Source organism: Panthera pardus, unplaced genomic scaffold, assembly GCF_024362965.1.
Source record: "Panthera pardus isolate Hobbes unplaced genomic scaffold, ASM2436296v1 HiC_scaffold_11, whole genome shotgun sequence".
In the NCBI taxonomy this organism is placed as follows: Eukaryota; Metazoa; Chordata; class Mammalia; order Carnivora; family Felidae; genus Panthera; species Panthera pardus.
This window is the reverse complement of record NW_026526666.1, coordinates 70,787,179-70,801,017: the sequence shown is the minus strand read 5'-3', so window position 1 is coordinate 70,801,017 and position 13,839 is coordinate 70,787,179. Positions and strand designations below refer to the sequence as shown.

The window sequence follows — 13,839 nt, the reverse complement described above, 5'->3', positions numbered from 1 at the left end:
AAACAGTAGCTCCGAGTGGAGGAAAAGAGCTGGGAGAGTTCAACTAGCCAGATTTGGAGTCTGGGTAGGGCTAAGAGGATTGCGTCAGGGGATTGGGCCAGCTGAAGGGGGGCGGGCCCAGAGGGAGGAGCCAGTCGCAACACCCGCAGCCCTGACTTTGAATCCAGCGCGGTAGTTTCAGCGGTAGCCAATCCTAGGGTAGTATTTTCTTGCATCATTGTTGCTGAGGTTCAGAGCCACGAGTCTCTTACCGAAATCAGTTCTGGACGTTGCTGCTGTACCCATGCTCGGTTCTTTCGTGTCCATCCGTTAGGACTGAGAGGACGGATAGAAAGTTTCGTTTACCTTTCGGAGTATCTGGGCCAGAAAGAGACCCTCGGTTACTCTCTCCAAACATGCAGAGCAGCACCAGCTTCCCCTTCTGTGAAAGTCGCTGGCCGACGCCCAGTCAGGAGTTGTAATACCAAGATTCCAGTTCTTCTTACGCGACTTGCTAGAGAAGCAGGAAGTTACTTTTTGGGGAGAAAGCTGGCAAGGGAGGAAGGTACCCCGTTGAAAACGACGGCGAGAGAGGGCGTGTCCTTGGACTGGACTGGAGCAGAGTCCTGGCCCTTTAAACTCGAGGGGGAGGATCCGGAAGTGGAAGGGCGGGGCGAAGGGCTCTGGTATATATAGGGGTCCAGCCGCGCGGGGTCTCCAATCTGCCATTTTCTGTCCCTGAATAGGTTTGTGGCTTCCCAAATTCCCTCTGTTTTCCTCACAGATTCTGTTCTGCCCGCTGGTCCACCACCTCAGGGGAACGATGGCCGCAGAGTCCACAGCCACTGCCGCCATCACCGCGGAGCTGGTTTCCGCCGACAAGTAAGCGGGACTGTAGAGAGCTTGAGGCACTGGCCAGTACACGGGGAGGGGGTGGTGGACGGGGGCTCCCCCGGAGGGACAGACCTGTGAGAGGGAGGACTTGCCTCCCAGTGAGCAACCGTCGCAGTTTGGGGAGGCCGGCACTGTGGAAACCCACCTCTTGCAGAGAACCTCGAGCATTAGCGGTAACACAAGTCGGCTGGCGCCCCCTGCCCCGCTTTTCGCGGCCGCCATCTTGCCGGGGGCAGCGGCGGCTGCTCCATCGCCTGCCCCTCTCCTTCCTCCCCCGGCCCGGGGCTATCTTTGAGGAGGCGGGGCCACAGCGCCCTGGTCTGTGTTTAAGCTCCTACTGTCCTCCCACTCTTGGCTCGTGTCTTCAGTAGGGTCCCCAAACAAACCGGGAAAATAACTCAAGAGATTTGGCGCCAAAAAAAAAAAAAAAAAAAAAAAAAAAAAAACCCTTTGCATGAGGAGGGAGGCCGGTCCGGTGGGCTCTGGAGGGGGCGGGGCCTGCGGGGGCGGGGCTTGCGCGGGAGCGTTCCCTTCCCTCCAGCTCTGGAGCAGGGGGCGGGGTCCTGAGGAGGCGGGAAAACTCCATTGTTTGCGGCTGTGCGGCTCGCGGAGAACCTCCAACTTCCGCGGTGTGGCGCGGTGAAGCTTGTTTTCCACCGTCTATTCGCTCGCCTCGTGTCCTCCTACTCAGCTGTCCTCGTTCTTAGGCCTGTGATGGAGAGCTTAGTGTCTCTTTAGGCTTCAAGAGTGTTGTCCAGAGACTTGGCTGCTAGGGAGGGATTTTTATGGGGACACACAGCATCTTCACCTAGCACTGCGTGGAGCTCCCCTCACTTTCAGAAGTGTTTGGTTGCTAGGTGAATGGACTGTAATATGCGCGACTAGTAGTAGGAGGATTGAATAAAAGATATATGATTGCTTTGAAAATGGCACAGTGCTCGTCAGGTGTAAGGTATTTCTTGAAGCGTGAAAGGGAACACTCCATTAATTCGAGGGAGCAAGTGCTCTTCATCTAGTAGGTCTCACTTTTCAATTATCCTTCGTTTCTTAGGGGCCTGGTCTTATATTTTTCCTTCTCTTCTGCACTTTAAAAGTAAGCTTTCTCCACTATAAAGAGAAAGGTTGCTGTGAGGTTCTGTAGGCTTAGACTACACTAACTACACTGTACTAGCAGTACAGTCAGTTACTAGAGATTTACATATCTCTATCATGCTACCTACCACTTTCTGGTTCTCTTTCCCTTCAGAACCATGTTCATGTTGAGTGGTTCCCAAACCAGCATCAAAATCACTTGGAAACTCTTGGAAAGTACAATTTTAGTTTCAAGCTCCGTTTTCAGCCTCTTCATTGATTTACTAGGACTGAAATAAGCTTTGTGAGTCGTGTGGTATCTTTTTTTTTTTTAAAAGGATCTTACTTGAGATTCTCAGGAGACCCATTTTATGGTGCCCTAGACAGCTCTAGCAATCATTCCACTTAGAAGGATCCTTGCCCTCTACAATACTTAATAAAAGCTGTATGGGTTTTGTTTTGAGATAAAATTATGCAATGAATATGGATTGCAGATTTCCAGATGTTATCAGTGTTTGGCAAAGTTGGTAGTGAACTGTGCTGCAGCTTCCTGGAAGGTCATACACAGAGAAAGTACTCATGTGCCACCAAAAAGGAAAATATAAGTTCTTCCTATCATAAGTTGCAAACTAAAACCGACCAATTGTAATAAGTGTTTTTCTTTCTTTAAAAAAAAATCTTTTTTAATGTTTTATTTATTGTTGAGAGAGAGAGAGACAGAGCATGAGCGAGGGAGGGGCAGAGAAAGAGCGGGACACAGAAGCCGAAGCAGGCTCTAGGCTCGGAGCTGTCAGCACAGAGCCCGATGTGAGGCTTGAACTCACAAACCGGGAGATCATGACCCCAGAGGAAGTTGGATGCTTAACCGACTGAGCCACCCAGGCACCCCTGTAATAAGTGCTTTTCTGAGTGTTTTTATTTGATCCACATAAGTATGCTATGAAATAGTTATCTTTTATTGATAAGAAAAATCAAGGTTAGAGTGGTGAAGTAATTTCCAAATTAGTAAGTGGCAGTCTGGGTTAAATCCCAGTATTTCCTTTTTTATTCCTTCATTACTCCTAGAAAAACCTGAGTAAATTCCATGAAAACCTAATTAGCTAATCTGAGGGAACAGTAAAGATGGCATTTCTCAGTTACACAAGTTGGTGAGGCTATTCAGAGGTAAAATGTCTAAAGGTTAAGTTTAAAGGGGTAGGTAAAGAAAAGGAGTTTAGACTTTCATATGATGCACTTTATAATTTTTAAAAAATGTTTATTTTTGAGAGAGAGGGGAACAGGATCCGAAGCAGGCTCTGTGCTGATAGAGTCCCACTGTGGGGCCCGAATTCACAAACCATGAGATATGACCTGAGCCAAAGCTTAACCGACTGAGCCACCCAGGCACCCCTATAATTCTGATATAACTAAAAGAATAAGAACATGTATAACTTTCAAACCAGTAGAGAGGAAAAGTGGAATGAGAAAAAGACAGTTCAGAGTTGATTTTGATACCAACTTCATTGCTTAAGTAGAGAGATGTTGGGCCACAATTTTGTCACCTGTAAAAAGCTTCAATTTGGCCTCTCTCCCCTCATGCCATTTTTTTTTTAAATTTTTTTTTTTTAACGTTTATTTATTTTTGAGACAGAGAGAGACACAGCATGAACGGGGGAGGGGCAGAGAGAGAGGGAAACACAGAATCGGAAGCAGGCTCCAGGCTCTGAGCCATCAGCCCAGAGCCCGACGCGGGGCTCGAACTCACGGACCGCGAGATCGTGACCTGAGCCGAAGTCGGACGCTTAACCGACTGAGCCACCCAGGCGCCCCTCCCTCATGCCATTTAAACAACATTGCTGGGTGGGTGCCTGGGTGGCTCAGTCGGTTAAACGTCTGACTTCAGCTCAGGTCATGATCTCAAGGCTGGTGGGTTCCTGCCCCGCATCAGCCTCTGTGCTGACAGCTCAGAACCTGGAGCCTGCTTAGGATTCTGTATCTCCCTCCCTCTCTCTGCCCCCCTCCCCACTCACACTCTGTCTCTTAGTCTCTTAAAAATAAACAAAACAGGGGCACCTGGGTGGCTCAGTCGGTTAAAGCGTCTGACCGGCTCAGGTCACGATCTCGCGGTCCGTGAGTTCGAGCCCTGCGTCGGGCTCTGGGCTGATGGCTCAGAGCCTGGAGCCTGTTTCCGATTCTGTGTCTCCCTCTCTCTCTGCCCCTGCCCCTGCCCCATTCATGCTCTCTCTCTGTCTCAAAAATAAATAAATGTTAAAAAATTAAAAAAATAAATAAAAATAAACAAAACATTGCTAAAGGTAACCAGTGACTAAGTGCTAATTAGTCCTTGCCCATATTACCTTTCTAACCAGTTCTTAATCTTTTTGTTACAAAAAGTAAAGAATATAGCAGTTTGTAATGGTAAAAAGGAAAGAAAGCTCAGAAGGGAGTCTTTGATGCACTGAATTTTGGCTTAGCTGTTGTATAATTCCTGGGCTGCTTATTTGTTGCTTGAGAAGAGAGATGTCAAAATAATAATTAGGTGGTTTAGCTCAATAATCTTCAAAGTTCTGGGGTTTTTTTATTTCCACAAGTGATTCATTTCATTTATTTTGGTGTGGTGGTTATGTTAGTGCTTAGTATTTTGCTGTTTAAAATAAAATAACCGGGGTGCCTGGGTGGCTCAGTTGGGTAAGCGTCTGACTTCAGCTTGGGTCACGAGCTCACGGTTTGTGAGTTTGAGCCCCCCATCAGGCTCTGTGCTGACAGCTTGAAGCCTGGAGACTGCTTTGGGTTCTGTGTCTCTGCCCCTCCCCCGCTCACATTCTGTCTGTATCTCTCAAAAATAAATAAAAATGTTAAAAAAATTTTTAAATAAGATAATCTTGTGAGTTAGCTTTATGGACTTATGATGAATTAATGTCATAATTTGTGTGACAGATTTAGCCAGAACACCTGAGTACCTATTTTTCAGTGGGTGGAGGAGTTAAGTGTATTAGCTCAAGTATGTAAGTGGGAAAAGAGCCCTTCTAGTGAATCTGGGGGGAAAAGGCAACAAACTATTCTTAGATTTGTTTTAGATGAATTCTGTTATTTGGTAATTCTGCTATTTCCTTTTTTGAGGTGAGGACAGAAAAATAAATGGAGTAAGTGTGTTGAAATTATTTCTGAATAAGAGCATCACCTTGTATTCTTAAGACAATTTAGGGGAGCTTGGGTGACTCAGTCAGTTGAGTGTCTGACTTCAGCTCAGGTCATGATCTTGTGGTCAGTGAGTTTGAGCCCCGCGTCGGGCTCTGTGCTGACAGCTCAGAGCCTGGAGCCTGCTTCAGATTCTGTGTCTCCCTCTCTCTGCCCCTCTGTTTGTGCCCTGTCTCTCCCCCTCTCTCAAAAATAAATAAACATTAAAAGAAAATTTTTTTTTTAAAGTATACTTCTGGACACCTGGCTGGCTCAGTACAGAGCACGCAACTCTTGATCTCGGGTGGTGAATTCAAGCCCTATGTTGGATGTGGATACTACTTAAGTAAAAAATTTTTTTAAAGATGAAAACTACATTTATCATGATGAACACTGAGCAATGTATAGAATTGTTGAATCACTGTATTATACACCTGAAACTAATATAACACTGTTAATTGTACTGGAATTAAAATTCTTTAAAATAAATTTAAAAATTTTAAATGAAGTCCACCTTAAAGATTACACAAAAAAAACTGGTAAAACTAATGAACAAATTTTGCAAGGTTTTGTTTTTTTAAGATTTTATTTTTATATAATCTCTATATCCAACGTGGGCTCCAGCTTACAACTCCCAAGATCGAGTGCATCCTCTACTGACCAGTGAGGTTGCCCCTGCAAAGTTTTAGGATACTAAATCAACACAAAAATCAGTTCTGTTTGGGGGCACCTGGCTGGCTCAGGTGTTGGAGCATGCAACTCTTGATCTCAGGGATGTGAATCCAAGCCCCACGTTGGGTGTACAGATTATTTAAAAGTAAAATCTTAAATCAGGGGCACCTGGGTGGCTCAGTCAGTTGAGTGTCAGACTCTTGATTTCAGCCCAGATCATGATCTCAGGGTCCTGAGTTCAAGCCCCACATTGGACTCCATGCTAGTCATGGAGCCTACTTAAAAAAAAAAAAAAAAAAAATGAGTTATGCGTTTATATAATAACGAACGATCTGGAAAGTTAACAGTTCATTTAAAATAGCACCAGGGGTGCCTGGGTGGCTCAGTTAGTTAAGCATCTGACTTTGGCTGTGCTGGTAGCTCAGAGCCTGGAGCCTGCTCCAGATTCTGTGTCTCCCTCTCTGCCTCTCCCCTGCTTGCACTCTGTCTCTCTCTTTCAAAAATAAGTAAACATTAAAATAATTTTAAATAACATCCAAGAGTTAGATACTAGGTATAAGCCTGACCAAGGAGGTGAAAAACTTACACAAACTTTTGTAATAAAAACTACAAAATGGGCGACTGCATGGCTCAGTGGGTTGAGCGTCCAACTCTTGATCTTGGTTCAGGTCATGATCTCATGGTCTTGAGATCCAGCCCCACATTAGGCTCTGCGCTGACAGTGCAGATTCCGCTTGGGATTCTCTGTCTGTCTTTGCCCCTCCCCTACTCTCTCTCTCTCTCTCTCTCTCTCTCTCTCTCTCTCTCTCTCTCAAAATAAGTAAACGTTAAAAAAAGTCTGAACCTGCAATGGAAAGTTTAGTTAGAAGATGGAAGTCAGGTCTTGATTATTCAAAATTATTTTATTCATTGTAGATCCCTACTTTTTAATTTTACATAGTTTTTTTTTTTTTTTTAAAGAATTGGTTCTCTGAGGTAAAAGTACAAGCAAGGCAAGTCATTCAACTTAAAAATTTACCAGCCCGTTTTTCAGTATATTTTACTGAAGTGTAACATACTACAAAAAGTACACAAATGGAAAACGTACAGCTGAGTTTTCACAAAGGAAAATTAAAAACAAAACACTGTGGAACCCAGAAATCCCCCTTTTAATCCCATCACTCCCATCAAGAATAGCTCTTCGGATTTCTAACATACTTGTTTTGCTAGTTTTTAAAAAAAGCATTTATCTATTTTGAGAGATGTAGAGCGAGAGAGAGAATCCAATCCCAAGGATCCATGCTGTCAGTGCGGAGCCCTACATGGGGCGCAGGCTTGATATACGAAGGGTGAGATCATGACCCCAGGCAAGATCAAGAGTCTGATGCCTAACTGACTGAAATAAATGGTATTATGTACTGTATGTAGTAATGTCTGTTTTTTTTTTTAAATTTATTTTTAGTTTTATTTTTTAATGTTTATTATTGAGAGACAGAGAGACAGAGTGTGAGCAGGGGAGGGGGCAGAGAGAGAGGGGGAGACACAGAATCCAAAGCAGGCTCCAGGCTCTGAGCTGTCAGCACAGAGCCCAAGGTGGGGCTCGAACTCACAAACTGCAAGATCATGACCATGACCCAAGCTGAAGTCGGTTGCCCAACCGACTGAGCCACCCAGGTGCCCCGATAATGTCTGGTTTTCTTTTATTCAACTTTGTGAGAATTGTTCACATTACATACTGTTTCAGTGATTTCTGCTGTATATTGCTTCACTGTATGAATATGTCCTACTTTATCCATTCTATCATAGGCAGACGTTGAGCTTACATTTATGTGTAAGGGTACCTTAAAATCTAGAGTGGATGATAGATGATAATAAATTTCTATGATGACTAGGTATCTGGAAAACTGTATTGTTTCTGGTTGCCACTGTGGGCCCTGGTTTTTCCCATTTCTCATGGTGGCAGTAGTGGGGGAGATTCTACAAGTTAAGATTTCATTCTTTTAGAAGAATTTTGTGAAGCAGTTTTCTTGTTTCCCAGGTTATAAGCATATTTCCCCTATATTTACTGATCATTTGTTTCAGTTACTAGAGGTACTGTGGTTAAGGAGAGAGAAGAGGTGGTGTGCCTGGGTGGCTCAGTCGGTTAAGCATCTGACTTCAGCTCAGGTCATGGTCTCGTGGTCGGTGGGTTCGAGCCCTGCGTTGAGCTCTGTGTTGACAGGGTGAAGCCTGGAGCCTGCTTTGGATTCTGTGTCTCTCTCTCTGCCCTTCCCCCACTCTCTCTCTCTCTCTCTCTCTCTCTCTCTCTCTCTCTCAAAAGTAAACGTTAAAAAATTTAAAAAAAGAGAAGAGGTCCCTCTTGTCAGATGGAGTCTCCACTACTGGGCTATAGACTGTAAATACATAGATTCGAGAATGTCGGTGATAAAATGTATGCAGATGATTGTCTTCATTTACCCATTTTAAGGTGAAAGTAACTGGGTGATTAATTTAGACTGCGTGGTCAGATATTGCCTTTATGAGATATGAATGACAAGGAGCAGCTATATGAAGATTCTAGTACAGAAACTTTATTCATAGAAATAAGGATAGCAGAAAATAGGGTTAGCAGGTTGGTAATTTTGGCATGGTGGAGAAAGGTCTGTTTCTGTTTGCTTAGTGAAGTGTGAGGCAAGTTCTGTTTGGAAGCAAGGAGGAATGTAGTATAATGTAGGACATTTGAAGAAGAAATAGTCATTTTGGAGAGTGGGGAAAAAAAACACATAGGGGATGTGTGGTAGGATTGCCATTGTTGTCTCTGTTTTGGGTTTGTGGCCAAGAATGTAGTGTTGGGGGGGGGGGGTGCGGAGAGAGAGAGAGAGAGAGAGAGAGAGAGAGAGAGAGAGAGAGAGAGAGAGAGAGAATCTTAAGCAGGCTCCATGCTCAGCGTAAAACTAGATATGGGGCTCGATTCCTCGACCTTGGCATCATGACCTGAGGTGAACTCAAGAGTTGGATGCTTGAGGCGCCTGGGTGGCTCAATTGGTTAAGCATCTGACTTTGGCTCAGGTCACAATCTTAGGGTTTGTGGGTTCAAGCCCCATGTCTGTCTCTGTGCTGACAGCTCAGTCTGGAGCCTGATTCAGATTCTGTGTCTCCCTCTCTGTGCCCCTCCCCTGCTTGTTGTGTGCGTGTTCTCTTTCACTTTCTCTCTCTCTCCCTCTCTCTCTCTCTCTCTCTCTCAAAAATAAACTTAAAAAAGACAAAGAGTTGGATGCTTAACTGACTGAGCTACCCATGCACCCCTGTGGCCAAGAATTTAAAATGAGCCCATTCAGTACTGTTGTATGTTTCCTTAGAATGTTCATTCAGATGCTTGGCAATAACAGACACAAAATAGATGGTTAGAGGGTTGAGACCTCCCTCTTGTGGAACTTAAAGGTTTTATACAAGAAAAGTCTGAATATAGTACAGTGTCTTCATAGGGGGTTTATATTTAAAAACATCTTGAAGATAACCATTGGAGATTCCCCCCCTTCCCCCCCCCTCCCAAATATTTAATTGTTCAGCAGCAATTACCTATTTGGTCTCTTGATGCTTCCCCTTTCCCCCTCACATGGCAGCATCTCTTGCGTTCAAACGTCCTAACATGAATGCATTTAAAAACCATTACTCCATCATATATCTGTTTAGCTTCTTCCAATTGAGAGCCAAACTTCTTTAGACAAGAATCTGCCTTCCTAGATCCCTTTTCTTCCTTTCTGTTTAACCGTTTAGCAGATATATTTAATATACAGTAAAACCTTAGATTGTGAGTAACTTGTTCTGTGAGTGTTCTGCAAGACGAGCAAACATTTCTAATAAAATTTAACTTGATAAATGAATAATGTCTTGCAATACTAATAGTACGTGGTGCTGAATGTCACATCACAACTGAACCAATGGTTCTTCTCTCACTGCGGTATTATGGGTGATTGTCTCCTATGCTCAGATGCTTGGTCTCAGGCTGTGGTATTTGGCAGAGATCAGTGATTTTTTTCAGAACATTGGAAGGTACCCCACACCTGGCACTACTGTATTTTTTGTCACTTCAAAGCACCTATGGACAGTCCTTTGCTTTTCAACACAAGAGTAAGCTCAGGAATGATTTGCTTCATTCTAGGTCAGGCTGCCTGCAGATATAGACCCTTTCCTGTGCTGCCTTATTGCCAGTTACATTTAAAAAATTTTTTTTAATGTTTATTTATTTTTGAGAGAGACAGAGACAGAATGTGAGTGTGTTAGGAGCAGAGAGGGAGACATGGAATCCAAAGCAGGCTCTAGGCTCCAAGCTGTCAGCACAGAGCCTGACGCGGGGCTTGAACTCACAAGCTGTGAGATCATGACCTGAGCCCAAGTCGGACACTCAACCGACTGAGCCACCCCAGTGCCCCTTGCCAGTTACGTTAAATACAGTATATGACGAGTTTATTAATACTGTCCTGTAGTCACCATCTGTGCCAGTGTATACACTGGCCCTTATGCAGGAGAAGAATCCATTGAACCAGTAGATAACTGATTCTGTTCGTCATAGCGAAAGTCATCCTATACAATAATAATCCTCCTCTCTCTTCTCTCCTTCACACCAGCCATGAAGATTTTCAAAGGTAAGTGAAGGTTAATATGTTTATTTTTCTTTATTATTTTGTATTACAGTATTAACCTATTTTGTATGAATATTTTTGGGATGTACAACAAATCATCTGAGTTTCCATTGTTTCTTATGGGGAAATTCGCTTTGATATACAAGTGCTTTGGGTTATAAGCATGATTCTTGAATAAACTATGCTCACAAACCAGGATTTTACCATATATTTTAATGTGCTAGGTTTTAGAGATACAAAGATGAATTCAGAGTCTCAGTTTCTGGTCATCATATCACAATCTAATAGGGCAGGTATGCAGTGAGTATACACATTAGTTCAGCTTGTATCAGTCCAGCTTCTTTCCCTTCATGCCTTCTAAACATTACTAAAAGTAATCATTGATTGTCTCCATGCTAAATTAGTCTTATTCTTAGCTTTTTACTTCTTAACTTTTTTGCTGCAGCTGATACCAGTCATTACCTCCTAATTTTATTTCCCTTTGATACTACCTCTATTCCTTACCTCTGCTTCATTGTTGATAATGGCTGTTATTGATTTGTTATATGTCAAGCCTTGAATGAAGTACTTTATGAACTTTCTTATTTGATTTTCAAAACAAACCCTAGGAGTTAGGTACTATTAATTATAGTTGATGAAACTGAAGCACCTCACATGCTAAGTGGCAAAGTCACTTGCCCTAATCCTACCCTAGTGATTCAGAATTGGTCACTTATTTTAACAAATACTGACTAGGTGCCAGACCTTGTGCCTGGTACTGGTATACAGCTAGAATGAGAGAGATAGGATGTTTTTCCTTAAAGCTTAATCCTCTTGCACAGTACAGAAAGTCAATAGGCAATTGAAATATACTATGAAATGTGATAGGGTCATATAGGTTACTAAATCACTTACTTAGATAAGTAATTTCTCTGTAAAATAGGAGCATTGCCATCTGCCACAGGTTTTGTTTTTGTTTTTTGTGAGAGGATTAAATGAAAATGAATAGGTGCTGCATGTATTATGTTTGGCAGTCAAATGTTTGCTCTGAATTGCCTATTGGATGTTATCCGTTTAGTTGTTCGATAAGCACTTCAAAATCAACTTGTCTTAAAACCTAAGTCTTCCAATTTTCACTAATGTTCTTGTACCTTATTTTGGTTGGATAGCACTCAAGTTTCCCAACCCCAGAAATAAGAATTCTGGGCTCTCTCCTTTTCTCATTTCCAGACAGTTACCAATGTTTAGTAGTGTGGTGTTCTATAACAGAATTTAGAAATGTTAAGCTTAGAGGGCCAGATAAAAATAAGTAATGGCAGGGGGCTGCTGGCTAAGTCGATTAAGCATCTGACTCTTTATTTTTATTTTTATTTTTTTTAATGTTTATTTATTTTTGAGAGAGAGACAGGTCAAGAGGGGAAGGGCCAGAGAGAGAGGGAGACACAGAATCTGAAGCAGGTTCCAGGTTCTGAGCTGTGAGCACAGAGCCTGATGCGGGGCTCGAACTCATGAACCTTGAGATCATGACCTGAGCCGAAGTCAGACGCTTAACTGACTGAGCCACTCAGGCACCCCAGCATCTGACTCTTCATTTCGACTCAGGTCATGATCTCACAGTTTGTGAGTTCAAACCCAGAATTGGCTCTGTGCTGACGGCGCAGAACCTGCTTGGGATTCTCTGTCTCCCTCTCTCTCAAAAAGAAGTAAACAAACAAACAAAAAAAAGTGATGGGGATTGTAGTACATTCTCCTTCCTTAAAGTGAGTGGTCACTATTTAGCTCCAGCTGATTGTGTGAGAAGGTAAGGCCTATTGGCAGGTATCAGATTTTTAAGAAATATTTTAATTTTTAATAGAAAATACATTCCTGATTCAAAATCCATAAGGATCGTTATACAGTGAAATGTCCTTCTACCCCTTATTTTCTAGTCGCATAGTTTTTCTTCTCAAGTGGGAATTTATTATATGTTCCTCAAAGACAACCTTCTGCATATAAAAACAAATTGTATGTAGTTATTAATTCTACATTGTTGTATAAATGGTAGCCTATTTGACACATTTCTGAACATTTAGCAATATGTCTTGGAGATCATTCATCAGGGCATAGTTACCTTAAATTTTCCTTAATTTTTTTTTTTTTAATTTATTTTTGAGACACAGAGAGACAGAGCATGAACAGGGGAGGGTGAGAGAGAGAGGGAGACACAGAATCTGAAACAGGCTCCAGGCTCTGAGCTGTCAGCACAGAGCCTGATGCGGGGCTCGAACTCGCGGACCGCGAGATCATGACCTGAGCCGAAGTCGGATGCTCAACTGACTGAGCCATCCAGGCGCCCCTTCTTAATTTTTTTTTAAATTTTATTTATTTTGAGAGAGAGTGGAAGGGCAGAGAGAGAGGGAGAGAGAGAGAATCCCAAGCAGGCTCTGCACCGTCAGTGCAGAGTCCAATGTGGGGCTCAAACTCACGAACCGTGAGATCATGACCTGAGCTGAATGAAGTTAGACACTTAACTGAGTGAGCCACCCAGGCTCCCCTTAACTTTTTATGACTGCCTTGTATTCTATTCTGTGGGTATCTCATAACAAATTGGCTATTGATAGACATTTGAGTTGTTTCCAGTATTATTACAAATAGTGCTACAGTGAATACCTTGTAATAAACCATGGACTAGTATATCTGTAGGGTGATTTATTGTTATTTTTACTTCAAAAATTTTAATTCCAGTGTAATTAACATACAGTGCTATATCAGTTTTAGGTGTAGCAGTTTAGGTGTAGCAGTGAATATAGCAGTTCAATTCTATACATTACTCAGTGCTCATCACGATCAGTATACTCTCAATCCCCTTCACCTATTTCACCCCTCCCTCCCCCACCTTCCCTCTGGTAACCATCAATTTGTTCTCTATAGTTAAGAGTCTGGTTTTTTGATTTGTCTCTTTTTTCTTTGTTCATTTGTTTTGTTTCTTAAATTCCACATAAGACTAAAATGTTATTTGTTTTTCTCTGACTTATTTCACTTAGCATTATACCCTCTAGATCCATCCATGTTGTTGTAGATGGCAAGATCTTGCTTTTTCTTTTATTTATTTTGAGAGAGAGAGAGAGAGAGAGAGAGAGCAAGCACACAAGCAGGGGAGGGGGAGAGAGAATCCCAAACAGGCTCCTGCACTGTCGGTGCAGGGCCCAGGGTGGAGCTCGAACTCAGGATTTGTGAGATCATGATCTGAGCTGAAATCAAGAGTTGGATTGGATGATTAACCGACTGAGCCACCCAGGCACCCCAGGATCTTGCTCCCCCCCCCTTTTTTTTTTCTTTAAGTTTTATTTATTTATTTTGAGAGAGAGAAAATGAGCCAGGGAGTGGCAGAGAGAAATCCCAAGTAGGCTCGCAGAGCCCGATGTGGGGGAGACCCGCAAGATCATGACCTGAGCTGAAGCCAGGAGTTGGGGGCTTAACTGGCTGAGCCATCCAGGCACCAGGATCT

At 42.9% G+C, this 13,839-nt stretch overlaps 1 protein-coding gene across 6 annotated transcripts in view; it reads left to right on the top strand.

Moving 5' to 3' along the window:
• Positions 1 to 660: 660 nt before the first annotated feature.
• The window catches only part of NASP (nuclear autoantigenic sperm protein), a 43,437-nt gene continuing 30,258 nt past the window's right edge, over positions 661 to 13,839 (top strand). The window contains exons 1-2 of one of the 6 annotated variants that reach the window (XM_019449461.2): positions 661 to 861; positions 10,359 to 10,376. In XM_019449461.2, the coding sequence (XP_019305006.2) occupies positions 803 to 861; positions 10,359 to 10,376 (77 nt within the window). In that variant the 5' untranslated portion in view covers positions 661 to 802. The remainder of the gene's footprint in view (positions 862 to 10,358; positions 10,377 to 13,839) is intronic. The other 5 variants (XM_019449460.2, XM_019449459.2, XM_019449456.2 and 2 more) reach the window with 5 other exon arrangements.